Source organism: Chamaea fasciata, unplaced genomic scaffold (genome assembly GCF_029207755.1).
Source record: "Chamaea fasciata isolate MVZ Bird 193981 ecotype frontalis unplaced genomic scaffold, bChaFas1.0.hap1 SCAF_3, whole genome shotgun sequence".
NCBI lineage: Eukaryota > Metazoa > Chordata > Aves > Passeriformes > Sylviidae > Chamaea > Chamaea fasciata.
Window position 1 is genome coordinate 68,799,196 of NW_027094088.1, and position 13,586 is coordinate 68,812,781.

Genomic DNA, 13,586 nt, shown 5'->3' on the forward strand with positions numbered 1-13,586 from the left:
AGACAAAGTAACTCAGGCATCTACATGTAATACCTGCAGGGGAAAGAAGTCCTTGAGGAGTGAAAAGAAAGATAGAAACAAACAAACAACAACAACAACAACAACAAATGCATCAAAACAAGACAACAAAAACATTCCCCTAATAAAATTTCCAACAAAAGAGACAGTATTGCATATGTAACCTAGCAACCATCTGACTGAAGTTCGCCTGGAAAGGATCTGGATGAAGAACATTTATCTGAGCAGCAAATCAATTTCTGTAAAAACGGAATAGCTGTCCAGCAAATCTTTTGTTCAAGGTCAAGTACAACATGATGGAGGAAATATCTGCTAAATAACTTTAAGAAAACAAAAGGAAAACCCTAACAGAAAAAAACAGACAAAAAAAACCCCCAAAGAAATAACCCCAAACCCACTTGCCTCCACCCAAATTGTTCAGAGATCATACACCATGTATAAGAATCTCATTTGTTTCTTTGGGTTTGGTAGGTTGGTTTGTTTCTGTTTGACCAGTAGCCCCAGGAGGCTGCACAGCAACTGGTATTGGCAGCAGGAATTATTTATTCCCGGAGGTAAACATGCAGCTCCCAGCAGCTGGGACATGGTGGGTGAGAGGCACACCCAGGAAGCCACCAGTGGGTGCTCTCCCTGGCCACCAGAGGCCAGGAGCCACCACTTGCACAGTGAACCAAGATGATGCAGGTGAGGTGGTTTCACCAGCACATACCAGCTCCAGGAACCAGGCAGGTGCTGGAAGCTAATGGAAAAAAAGAGGAGCTGAAGTTATATCTCAAGGGAAGGGGACTGAAGCCTGACTACTTGTGGCTTCTGAATACAAGTTAGGTCTCCATGCTCTAAAATTATCAAACCACTAGCTAAAATCAGCAATGAAGCCATAAGTTTCACAGTCACAACAATAGCTTAAAGGAATAAAAGCACAGCACTTTAAAGACTCCTACATTAATTTCTGAAGCATGTGTACAAGTTAAGCAGCTTAGTTCACCCTGACTCCCAAAGCATTTCAATACAAATGCTGGATTTTCATAAGGGATTTGAGGATGCTTGTATTGACACTTGATCTGAAAGAACAATTCTGCTGAGAAACTTCAATAAATCAAAAATGATGAAATCTTTCCAAAGACAAAGAAGGAAATAGCAAGGTAAGATGTACTTCTATACAATTACCAGTTTGGCATTCTCCACGAAAGCATGAATTTATTTCAGTTTTTACTCTCAGTCAGCATTTTGCCTCAAGCAATTGAAACAAGTGTAGAAGACTGGGTCAGAGGTTTTCTTGAACTTATTTCAAAGGAAAACACATCTCTTTAAGTTTAGGCATATAAATAGAATGAAGTAAAGCAGTTATATTGTAAGACTGATTAACATACTTTTCCAGAAGATGGAACTTCCAGCATAATGGGATTTTCTCAAGATTTCAAGTATGAAAGATGTTTTAAACTTGGATGAATAAACATTAAATCATACCAGTAGAAATAATTGTATGCTTCTTCTACATAAGCATAATTCTCCATAATCTCTTGACTCAAAATTAAAAACTAAAACCACGACACACTCTATTAATCTATCTTACCTTACAGCATCTGTATCAAATTGTAAATTTGGTTTATCAATCAATCCCAATGAATACAACTGGTAGGCCAAAGCACATTTCCCCACCATAAACTGGGCTGTGTTGGTGCGATCTAAACAGTCCACACAGTTGGTTCGGAGGACTCCAGTCTGGCAAAGCAATCCAAATAAAAGATTTACCTTAATCAACAAATTACAGCACTCATGATTATTACTTTTTTACTACTAGCTAAGTCTTATAAAATCTCAAATTATGTCTTCACAAAAAATGTGAAGACACTCCTAATAGAAGTTCAAAAGCAATTCATCCCTTGCAAGCTACATCAGACTGCTGTCATGCCTGATTTCAAAATATTCTTGCGTTTATCATCACACCAACTGGATGTTCCTTCAACTCACAAACAGCCCTGAAGAAGTCACAACTTGGATGCGACTCACAAGATGTCTAGTCAGAGATGAACTGTGATCTGAATGCTTACATGTATGTCACTGGTGACTCTCAAATTATTAAATATAAAAAAATCACTTTCCTACTACAGGTAAACCTGTAAGACTAACATAAAAAATCTAATGAGAGTTGTTGTTTTTTGGTTTTTTTTAAGAGATCAAATTCCATCTGCTCTGCTGTTTATCCACCCTCAACAAACATATCCCAGTGATCGGCTACTACGGGAATGGTCACATGCTCTCTACCTTACAAGAAATACAAAATTATGAATGGCAGGTCAAAGCAACTAATACTTCTTAAGAATATGCCCTGTGTTCAGAGTATATAACCACAACATTCAGGTATAAATTTGATAGTGTATGGTTTGCAGTTTAGTCAGTACTTTTCTGACCTTAAAGGAAGACATGTTTCTTGTTTTATTTTCTTTTAGTGCTGGAAACTGTAACAATGTAGAGAATATTCAGAACTGGTGTAAATGTCAGTAACCCATGTTCATGTGTATGAATGTGTTACCAGGGTTAAGTACATGCTTATTCCTCACTACTTCCGTGTAACATTTTATGACACCGTTTGCTAAAATGTTGATGGTACAACTTTCCCTGCACTGGTAACATTACAGAGTAAACAGTAATGGAAATTAGTCCAGAAAAGATACAATTCCAACACCATAAGGTTTTGGGGTACCATGCAAAAACTTAAGGCCTTAACTCCCAATTAGATTTCTAGGAAGGACAGCCATAATAATCTGTACTATAAATATTCATTTAAGAGCAGTCTGTGAGTCACCAATCAGCTATTTAAGTGAAATGATTCACTGTTCTTTGGGAGTGCTGACCTACATCATTAAAACTATGAACTAAAAAAGGTATATTTTAGTACCTGCAAGCGACCAGTGGAAACAACACAACCTCCTAGTTCATTCCACCTGAAAAAGAAACAAAACAGAATGACTTTCAAATTGTTTCATAAAATAACAGATCATATCATGTATTGATCTACTCAGTGATAAATAGTTACATCTGGATTTTCAGCTACTTGAGAGACTTCATCTGAAGCAGTCTAATCAAATACAGTTTCTGTCTTCAAAAAAAGTTTCAAATTTTCTATTTATAAAACCATATAATCAACTGGTTAACAACAGACTCAGTAACACTCTGATGACATTTTTCTTATTAGTATGCCTCAAAAGAAGTCGCTTAGTAGTTTCCAAATTAGTTAGTCTTAAAATAATAAATAATTTAATAAACATAGAAATTCCAAACAGCTTTCTAAGGAGTAGGTGGTACTCATTATGCATCGAATAAATTATAGGTACTTTTCATCTGGACGCAAGATACTGCAGTAGGAATCAGGTCGATTTACAAAAAATCCAGTCTTCTTTACTACACTTTCTGCAATCACATTCAGTCTGTCAAGGACATTGCAAAGTTTGCTGAGGAGAGGGAAAAAAAAAAAAAAAAGACACAGTCAAGATACATAAATACTAAAAAAATTTCACGTTTTGAGAAGTTTTTCCATAACAAACATTATTTAAAAACAGCCCCAAATCACAGCTTTATTCATCCAACAGTAATTATGTCTATAATTTTCATGGATTTTACAGGAGAGAGAGGCTGACTGTATCTGAGTAATTTTGCTTCTTTTTGATAAAAAATATTAGAAAAACTAGTAGCAGAAGACATAAAAAAACTAAAACTCCTTGATTTTTACATCACACTGATTTTTCTCTACCAAACTTTCTGTGATTCAAAAATATGAATGAGGCAGAAAAGGAAGTATGATTATGCTGAATCACATTCCCTTGTTTTGTTTGCAAGTTGCTGTTTTGTTCAGCAACATTTGCTTCCATATGTGCATTGCAGCTACAAACACTAGTATAGAAAAAACTTTTTCTACCTTTTAGTGTATTTGGCCATATCCCAGGGTATATATATAATTGCATGCTCTGGGGGTAAGAACTGGTTGAGATACGTCACAGCAGCAACAAGTTCTTCACTGAGAATCCTTTCGTGCTTTCTTTTCTCACGTTCCTTTAGCAAAAAGACAAGGAATGCAACATCACAATTTTCATTAACAAACATATATAACCCATACACATGCACACATAGACACATGCATATATAATGGAAATCAAAAGTGGAAGCTGTAACAAAAGCAGGCAGTTCTTCATAAATAGTACAATTAAATTAAGAACAGAAAAGATAGAAAAATCGGAACATTCTAGGTTTTTAACAATCAATTTGTATTAGTAGTAAGATGTTTATCCACCTGTTTTAACTGTGCATAATCATTGGCTGAAAAATGGAATGCTGGAAGTGTAAAGAAGAACACACAGAAATAAAAGTGGCAAGATGAAATGGAGAACCACAAAAGAGAAGCAAAAACACAGGCAGAAAGGGAAGCATCCCATTCAGTTGTGGAATATAGGAGGACAAAGAGAAATTCTTCTCCATTACTGGCAAGAGATGGGGAACAACAGCTCCCATCTCCCAGTCATGCATTAATTTTTAAAAATTAGAATTGTGTTGCCATTGCCTAAATATAGCATATGTTTTCATAGAACCACAGAATGGTTTGGGTTAGAAGAGACCTTAAAGTCACCTAGTTCCAACCTTGCTTTGAATGGAACCATACTATTTCAGTAGTTTTTACTGTTAAATTAAATTTAGTGATAAATTTATTTGGACTTAGATCTAATGGGTAATAACAAAAACCTGAAAAGAACAGTGACAGGTTACTGTAAGAAATCTCTAAACATGGGAAATTTTGTTTTTGAAGGGCTGTTGTGGAAGCAGAGTTATGTACTATATCCTATATCATGAGATTTATGAAGAAAATATTCCACTTGTAAGCCAATATTAGTTTTAGAACATAACCAAAATTACAAAGCAGCTCTACAGAAAGAAGCATAATATTGAAAATCAAACATATAGAACATATTCAAAATATTGTACCTTCACAAGATTCAATATAATAATGGGGGAGCCAAATCTCTGAAGCATTTGGTCAAAGTGAAGAGCAGCAACATGTGCATAAGGATCTGCTTGATCCACTGAAACAAATATAAATTGAAGATGACAATAAGTGAGCTGTAGAATTTTCCCTTAATAGTACTCCTCACAAAAAATGCATTAGTTCTCTGGTAGCAATAACACAGTTAAGAACTTTCCCTCTTTTCATACAAAAGCTGTTAAAAAAAATTCCCTTCATGGAATTGTAGGCAGCTTCTTAAATTTTTATTAAATGCTTATAAAGAACAATTATTCTGGCCCCATTAATCTCTGTCCAGACATTTTCTACTATTTTCAACAGGTTTAATATTTTACCCACAATACTAAGATAAATGTAGCTAACTTCACACACAAAGTAATACAAAGAAAGCTCACATCTTCAAACAGAAACTTTTCCTGTTAAAGTTCTGAATGTGAAGTCTAAGATGGAGATTTTTTTCCTTAATTTTTTTACATTAAATTATGGCTTCACAAAGCACAATTGAACAGACAATCTCTTCATTTTTGCAAATTCAGTTTCCACTTATTCTCTCATATGTTCCTTTAGGACACAGCACTAACCACAATTTATCACAAAGAATAATTTGTACACACGTGTTATGGGTGGCTTAGGCATCATAGTTGAAATATCTTGAGACCAGTACAGAGGGACAGACCCTCGAACCTGAACATAGGAAGAATAACTCCCCGCAGAAAATGACATAACTGAAGCATCATAAAGTATTTGTTCAGTTTCCACTTCATTAGCAACATCTCCCTAAACCAAACAGAAATACACATATGAGGTAGACATGACATTCAAAGCTGCATGCAGTACAGAGAATTGATCATTACAAACAGAGCACAATTAACTGTGAGACAGAGAACTACAGTAGGGAGAACAACAGTGAAGGTTAAACTCCCATTTGTCCCTAATGTATATTACAATATTTTTATTTTTTTCCTCAGTTTGGGAAAAAACATTACCTCTAAGTGTAAAAAACCAAAACAAGTGCCAATTTAGAACTATTAAATTTATTATTTCAGGAACAACTTTATTATGCCAAAAAAAAAGTAATGATACCTGTGATAACATCATCTAATAGCATCATTTATAGCCAAACCTGTAACAACCCTCTAAACCATTTCAGCTCTTCAGTCAGTCAAGCTCAAGCCTTCATACTGGGGAGGAGCAGGAGGAAACAACCTCTAAAATCATATTTGATTTACCTCACAGTTTGCTCCTCGTTTCAGAAAACGTGTTCCAGCAAATTTGCTTGACCTTCTGGCTATCAGAGTGACATATATAGGGCGGCCATATATTAACAGTTCTTGAAGGACAAGTTAAGGTTTATATGTCGCATGCAATTTTTTGTTCACTTACTTTATGCTAGCAAAAATAAGCTCTAATAAAGGTGTAAAACCCCAATATATCCAATTTACTAAAAACACCTTAACAGTGATGAGTATCACTTCCAAACTTATTTTGCAGCTGGAAGAGAACATTGCCCATTCCAACAATTGGTTTAGGAACTTTGGAAAGTGAATCTACGTTGTAATACATCACCCGCTTTTCAGAACCTACACAAGAGAAGCAGCATTTCTATTTTTTTAAAATGACAATGGAGGTGAAATAGATACAAGATACACCTAGCACCTGGGATTAAAACTTGGGGGCTTCATTTTCAGATGAAGCATATTCGTCGCCCTCTAATTATTCATTTGGAAAAACAGATAAATTTGCAACCTCTTAAGTAACAACAATTGAAAGCCAGAGGCAAACAGGCTACAGATGCAGTGGTGGCTTTTTTATAACCTTTTTTCATTTTACTAACACCAGACAGAATCGGAGCCTAGTGGGAGGCACACTCCTCAGTGTAAGGGAGGCACAAGAAAGAGTTAAGAAGACATTTGCTCACACACTAAGCAGCTGCTGGCACAACACTGGTGGTCAGATCCAGTTTTGGTTTGGTAATACCACAAATGATATAATGGTATGTAAAACCAGATCTAGCTTTTTGTCTGGGGACTAAGCCAATGACCAACAGTCTTACAATCATAAAAAAGTAAAATTAAATTTTGCAGACACCGCTAATGTTAACTTTATAATTGCATTTGCTTCCCCAGGAATTTTAAGCTAACATGATAGCGTTGGTGAATAAAACAGAGTGTCTTTGTAATACACTAACTTCTTAATGCATAACATGACATTTCTTTGGACTGCGGTATGCATTTGGTCTTTTGCTCCTCCAGTTACAATGTACATAGACCCATTTTACCATTTAAAATAGTATATAGTCAAGAAAAGAGACTTTCACGTGTCCTAGTGCTCTGCACACAGCAGGGCTGAAGTTGTATCATCGTCTTCAACAGAAAGAGAGTAAATACAAGAATTTCTGCAAATCTCAGTTACTAAAAAATGTTTTAGAGAAGATTAGTAGGACAGCATTTCTACGGCAATGTCATGGTTTAAACACAACTGAAACCAGATCAGTCAGCAATTCAGCTCTGCTTAGCTTTTCCCCCTTTCCTCAAACATCTGTGAAAAAATACAGCTGAGCCTAAAAATCCTCTCAAGTTCTTTACTACTAAACCCCATGCTTATAAACAGAGCCTCACTGAAAATCTAGTCTACCTGTGTTAGGGCCTTCTTACAGTAACTATATTTCTTACTTAGAAAGTAATGAAAATAAAAGACAAACAATAAGTATAAAATTGAATGGTATTTATATGACAAAGAAATAATTTAATGTTCAAACTGTTTTTTTTCTCAAAATTGATAAATCAAAATTCATTATAACAGTAGAAGGATACTTGATTGCCCACAGAATCCATGAATAATATACAGCAGCCAGTCACGATGAACAGCACTTCTTATTGCTTCCAGAAGCTTGGCATTCCATACGTACTTTTCATAAGGCTTACTGCAAATCCCAAATACACCTAGGAAGTTGTTACAGTGAAAATGCATTAGCAATTAAGAAACAAGCTCACCTGCTCTAAAATCCAGGACATTGGATCTTTGTTTTGATTTTCCCTTGACTGCAACTCAGTGTTACCAAATACTCGCATCCTTGAGGTTTGCTGAACGCAGATAATTTCAGGCACATGCTGAAGTCCAGTGTTTGTGAGGATTTGCAGTTTTTCTATAGCTGTCAGTCACTGTTGTGACTTGAGTGTCTTCATGCAGAAGTTACTGATATTCTTCAGTAATGAAAAGGAATCTCTACATAGTAGCATCAAGGGATGCAATACCAAGGGAAATAAAGTTGTGAATTCCAGTTAAGGCAAAATGCTCTTACAGGAGGACTTTATAAGCTTCTCAGTTCCGGGTCACCTCTAATTACCTACTAGGTTCTGGAAGATCATGCACATCAATCCTTTTTCACACAATTCAACATGGTTTTCCTATTTGCACTAACACCAAGAAACGCAGCTATTGTAGACCTGCAAATTAAAATATATCTTCTGATATATCTAGAATCAGAGTCTTTTTCTGTTTCAAATATAAGGACCAAGATGACAAGTGCCACTGAAAGGTGACAGATGGAATTGAATGAATCTGAAACTTAAAAGAGAATAAGGAGGACAAGAATCCTATTACCTATATTTTTTCACACTTTTTTTGCATGAAGTTTCTGACAGGACGAATTACATTGTAGCAGTATGAATGCCAATAATAGCAGACAACTACAGCAGTCAAACGTTCTGCTGGAGGAAAAAAGGAGTTCTTACAGACTGCAGGTGAAAAAGCAGCTGTTGAACAAACTATTGCTACATAGACCCAACTTACTGTGAGCCCAAGGAAAACTGACGTAACCAAAATATTTTCATGAAGCAGTTTAGACAGTCAGCAGAAGCTGGTCACAAGCACTTTGCCAGCAATCTTTCCTATTTCTTACTACTAGCAGCTTTACTTTGGTGAGAATTAATTCTTAAATGACAGGTGGCTATTTGTTACACATGCTCTATGAATAGACAGGTGACTAGCACACAGTGCTGATGGGGTCAAGGTTAGGGCATCTTCATTTCCTACTGTTTTTACAAAGACATAGAAGAGATGGTGCCCTTGTAAGGGTTCCTGAGGAATCCTCCAGATTACAGTCTTTGCAGAAGAGGAATTATTGCACTCTTCCTTCCTTATGGTCCTTTCTGATATGGTAGTATTTGATAGCCAGTTGCTGGTATCTTGATTTATATGACCATGTTACTCGTATGTTTTTCTTAGGGGCATGGGAGTTTCATTCAACAGAATAAAATCCAGTATTAAGAATTTCAGGAGAAACTCTGTGTGTGTGTGTGTGCATGAAGAAAAAGAAAGAGAAAATAGTTTTTCTCTCTGACTGCTCATCTTTATATTCTTATGAAAATGTTAATCCAAACTGAAGGCTGAAGTTTCCCACCGAAATGAGTAATTTTCTTACATTTCTTGACAGGGGTTATTACAGTAAGATGATGCTAACTTCATACAGCTCCTCTGTTAGTATTCTCCAATATAAAACAAACAAAAAAATGTATTGGTACTTAATTAGTTATTACTTCCCACTCTCCTTGTAACTCATTCCTGTTGAGAGACTCAGAAGTCAATTGAGTAATTGATTGCTGAAAAATGTCAGCATGCTCAGTCATCTTCCCCAGTTACAATGCAACTTAAAACAATGACTACACACCTTGAGAAATGGCATTGTTCAAATTGAAATGTACTTGGCACTTTACAAAATCTTTTATTAACTCACAATTGTTAGGACACTACTGACCAACAACAGAAGACGTGGATGTTTCTCAAAAGTAAATCTAAGTGGAACATATTTTAAAAGCACTCATGACCAATAACATCAGTTTAATTAGATGTGTTTTCTTACCACTTCCTCCCTGCGTTGAAAGTCCTTCATCTTCAAATATATCAAAACTCTCTTGTCGGGTCTGGCTTGTTTCAGTTTTTAATGTCTCAAGTGGCATTCTCAGGACAGTAAGATTGTACTGAAGGGAGTGAGACAGATCATAGCTGTAACTGATAGACAGGCAACATTTATTAATAGTTGTAGATGCAGAGGAATTTTCTGAAAGCCCTTACTTTCCATCTGTACTAATATTTAACACAGTACTATTTTATAGAAAAGACTTCTGAACAAGACACACAGATTCTGATTCTATAATGGCAAATGATACAAATGATTTCCAAGAGAGACTTTACAAACACAGAAACTGTTTACAGCTTACAAACACTGAAAATGTGTTTATACGCTTCTTTTAACTGAAAACAAAACGTATCTTTTGAATAAAGCACATCAAGAAACATAATTCACCATGTCCCAAGAAGCATTCCAGAAGTTTTAAAAAAGCTATTCCATCAGAAATATCTGTATACATTGACAACATCATTGTTCTGAGATTTAAGTGCTGCTACTTTCTAACTGCTACCTGACCTCAAAATAGCCAAAAAACTGGTCCACAAAAATTGTATCTGTCCCCAAATTTATGACTGCAGCACAGATGCATATTAAGGCAATGGCTGCTGAATAAAGAATAGGGGGTTTTTAATTAGTTCCATAATAGTTACAAATTTTCCACCTCATGTCTCTTTTACTAACATTCTATACTAATTGCTAAATTTTTTAATCTACTAGGCCTCTTCCAAAGGAGAAACCAAATGTACACTACACTTAAATCACAAATACTCATATATTTCCATTTTAGTCTAGGACAGCATCAGTGATTATTGGTCTTCATGTAAGTTCTAGATATTCATTAATGATCTAAAAAAAATTATTTAAACATTAGACATTTAGATTTATCACTAATGATAACAAAGTGTAACCCATGCACACACATATTTCCATAATAACGTCCTGACCCATCTGTTAGGGGAAAAAGAAGTCTGTAACATTTGCATATAACAGTACCTTTAAAGAGTATCTCAATAAGGGACATGTTCAGGCTGTTTCCCCACTCTCCCCTTAGACCAAATGTTTTCTTATAACTGGTTTCTAATTTTCTTCAAGTTTTATATAAAAATCATGCAGAAAAATGTGCTATACTTTCAGCCAAGAACAGTTAAAATGAAGCTGATAAATAAACAAGATTCTAAACTATAAGAAAGAATATTACTCTCCTCCTATGTTTTTCTTTCTGAAAATCAGGCTAAATATGCAGTTAAAACACAGAGCACAAAAATGTTTTGTGAAAACCATTCTTTAAATGAAAAATAAAACATAAACAGTAAATTATCTGCCAGTAGGAAAGTTTTCATTTATGCCACATAGGATTTGTGCCAAATACATACTTTTGTATAAGTCATTCACTTACTCATTTTTCCCTGTACAAGAATTTTTAAATATGTAGTTTATCTTAATTCTACAGTTTCAGCTTGGAGAAAAGAAGTCTTTGGGAAGACCTCCCTTCCAGTACTTTAGGGGGCTTACATAAAAGGCGGGAGAGCAACTTTTTACATGGGCAGATGGCAATTAGACAAGGTGGAATGGTTTTAAACTAAAACTGGAGAGATTTAGGAGGAAATTCTGTACTGTGAGTACAGTAGGGCTGGAACTGGATGATCTGTAAGGTCCCTTCCAGCCCAAACCACGCTATGATTCATTCATGATAAACATGTTTATTCGAGTCACATAAGAATCTTCTCCTTTCCCTTCTATGTAAGATCACAGAAACAGTGAAATTTGTCATCTCCAAGCAAATGAGGTAGTGGGGGGAAGTCGTGTAATATTAGGGCTGGGAGACAATGCATGGAAGAAAAACTCAAGTTTTATACTACAAAAGGTCTTTCACACGCAAAAGCATGAAACACACACAAAACTTGGGTAGGCTTTATCCTCACAGATCTAGCTGTGACAAAAAGCCTTCATTTTCCGAGAGGAAGCATCTTCTAGTCTGACACACCTTTTGGTAATTGCAAGAGGGATTTTTTTTTGTTTGTTTATTTTTTTTAAGTCTTCAGGTCTTCTAACTACTACTACTAAGTTTATCACCACATTTCTCCCATTAGTAGCTGGGACAAAGAAACTTGTCTTAGGTATGGCATTTATGAAACAAAAAAGAAGAGAACTGCAATGCCTAGAAAGCCCTACGAAAGACATACCCCACACACGGTGTACATTAAATGGGGACCTATTTCTCTACTTTTGCTCCTGAATCAAGGCAAAGCTTTATTTATGGAAAATTAGATCAATAAAGAATAAATAACAAGACAAGCAAGCCCCCTGAAACACAATACTTTTCCAAAGAGGGAACTTCTGCATAACCAGGCAAGGCTGAACAGTCAGTGGAAACAGTAGTTTCAGTGACTACCTTTTTCCATGCCATTAATATTTCTATATTTTTTAACCTAATGGAGACTAAATTCCTAGCCAATTGATTAAAGGAGAAAGCAGGTTCAAAATACACAGATGAAAATGGACAAGCAGCATGATCATGTCTTATTTCTCCAGAATATCAACCTAAACATCTTGGGTATCAAAAACAAAACCTATAATCTTCTAGCAAGTAAAATGCACATTTTTAAAAAAAGAGTAGTAACTACTACCTACCTAAAATAGAAGTTGCTAGAAAGGTCCACATTTTGAAAGATTCTCAGATACCTAGCAAAATAATTAAAGTTGTAGGAAAATTTATTATTTTAAACAGACAGACCAGAAGAAGTCATTCAGAGGATCACAGAAAAGAAACCACACATAAATATTGATTGTTGCCCTATGTTCCCTTCCTATCTTACTGTAATTGTTTTGACAGGTAATTACGCTAGAATGTCAGCACATGGATTAAATAAATCAAATACCCTTTAAAAAACAAAAAAGAACTAATGTCTACTCATACACATATTCTGTTCCTTCAGGCACTTGTAAACTTCTGGTTCTATTTTCCACTTATGCACACCAAATTTTTCAGGACTTAAACAAGAAAACTCTCAAAAATACTACAAAAGAAATAAAATTCTTCAGTTATTCTCAAATAAATGAATAAGAAAAGACATATCCCAGAAGAAACCATTACATTGTCTATGAATAACAGAATAGATAATTTCTATGAATAATAAAATGAATAATAATATCGAACCTACCATAAATACCTAGGTTAGATAACATGGTCTGCTGCACACTAAGAGGAGAGACTGAAGTCTATGATCAATCCCACTTTAAAGCGGAAGTTTTTTAATATTTACTACTGGCATGTTTGTTACCTGACATCAACTTATCGTAAAGCATCACTTTGTGACTATTCACACTTAGTGCAGACTGAAAAGCAGTTTATTGATACCAGTTGCCTGCTATTTCATAGAAGTAAAGTTACCCTACCCTGATAAAAACATAAAGGCTCAAACTTCTCTCTTCAAAAAAAAAAAGTCCCTGAAAAGAAAGAAGCAGTTAAACTTACCAGTGAGTCTTTTCACCACCCTTTGCAACTGCAACATTCACAAGATTCTGACAGCATAGAATCATTTAATAATCTAATCCGCACTTTTTGAAGGGCATAAAAGATCTCTTCAGGTGAGGTTAACATCATACAAGAGCTACTAAATAAAGAACAGTGCCCCAAATCGTGCAAAC

General features: G+C 35.3%; 1 protein-coding gene across 4 annotated transcripts in view; it reads right to left on the reverse strand.

The window, feature by feature from the left end:
• The window catches only part of FIG4 (FIG4 phosphoinositide 5-phosphatase), a 51,157-nt gene that overhangs the window by 23,376 nt on the left and 14,195 nt on the right, over positions 1-13,586 (reverse strand). For all 4 annotated transcript variants that reach the window (XM_066179428.1, XM_066179429.1, XM_066179426.1 and 1 more), the window contains exons 5-14: positions 12,570-12,620; positions 9,891-10,039; positions 7,843-7,971; positions 6,259-6,359; positions 5,644-5,806; positions 4,993-5,090; positions 3,935-4,068; positions 3,354-3,470; positions 2,918-2,963; positions 1,592-1,740 (exon numbers count right to left, since the gene is read on the reverse strand). In XM_066179428.1, the coding sequence (XP_066035525.1) occupies positions 1,592-1,740; positions 2,918-2,963; positions 3,354-3,470; positions 3,935-4,068; positions 4,993-5,090; positions 5,644-5,806; positions 6,259-6,359; positions 7,843-7,971; positions 9,891-10,039; positions 12,570-12,620 (1,137 nt within the window). The remainder of the gene's footprint in view (positions 1-1,591; positions 1,741-2,917; positions 2,964-3,353; positions 3,471-3,934; positions 4,069-4,992; positions 5,091-5,643; positions 5,807-6,258; positions 6,360-7,842; positions 7,972-9,890; positions 10,040-12,569; positions 12,621-13,586) is intronic.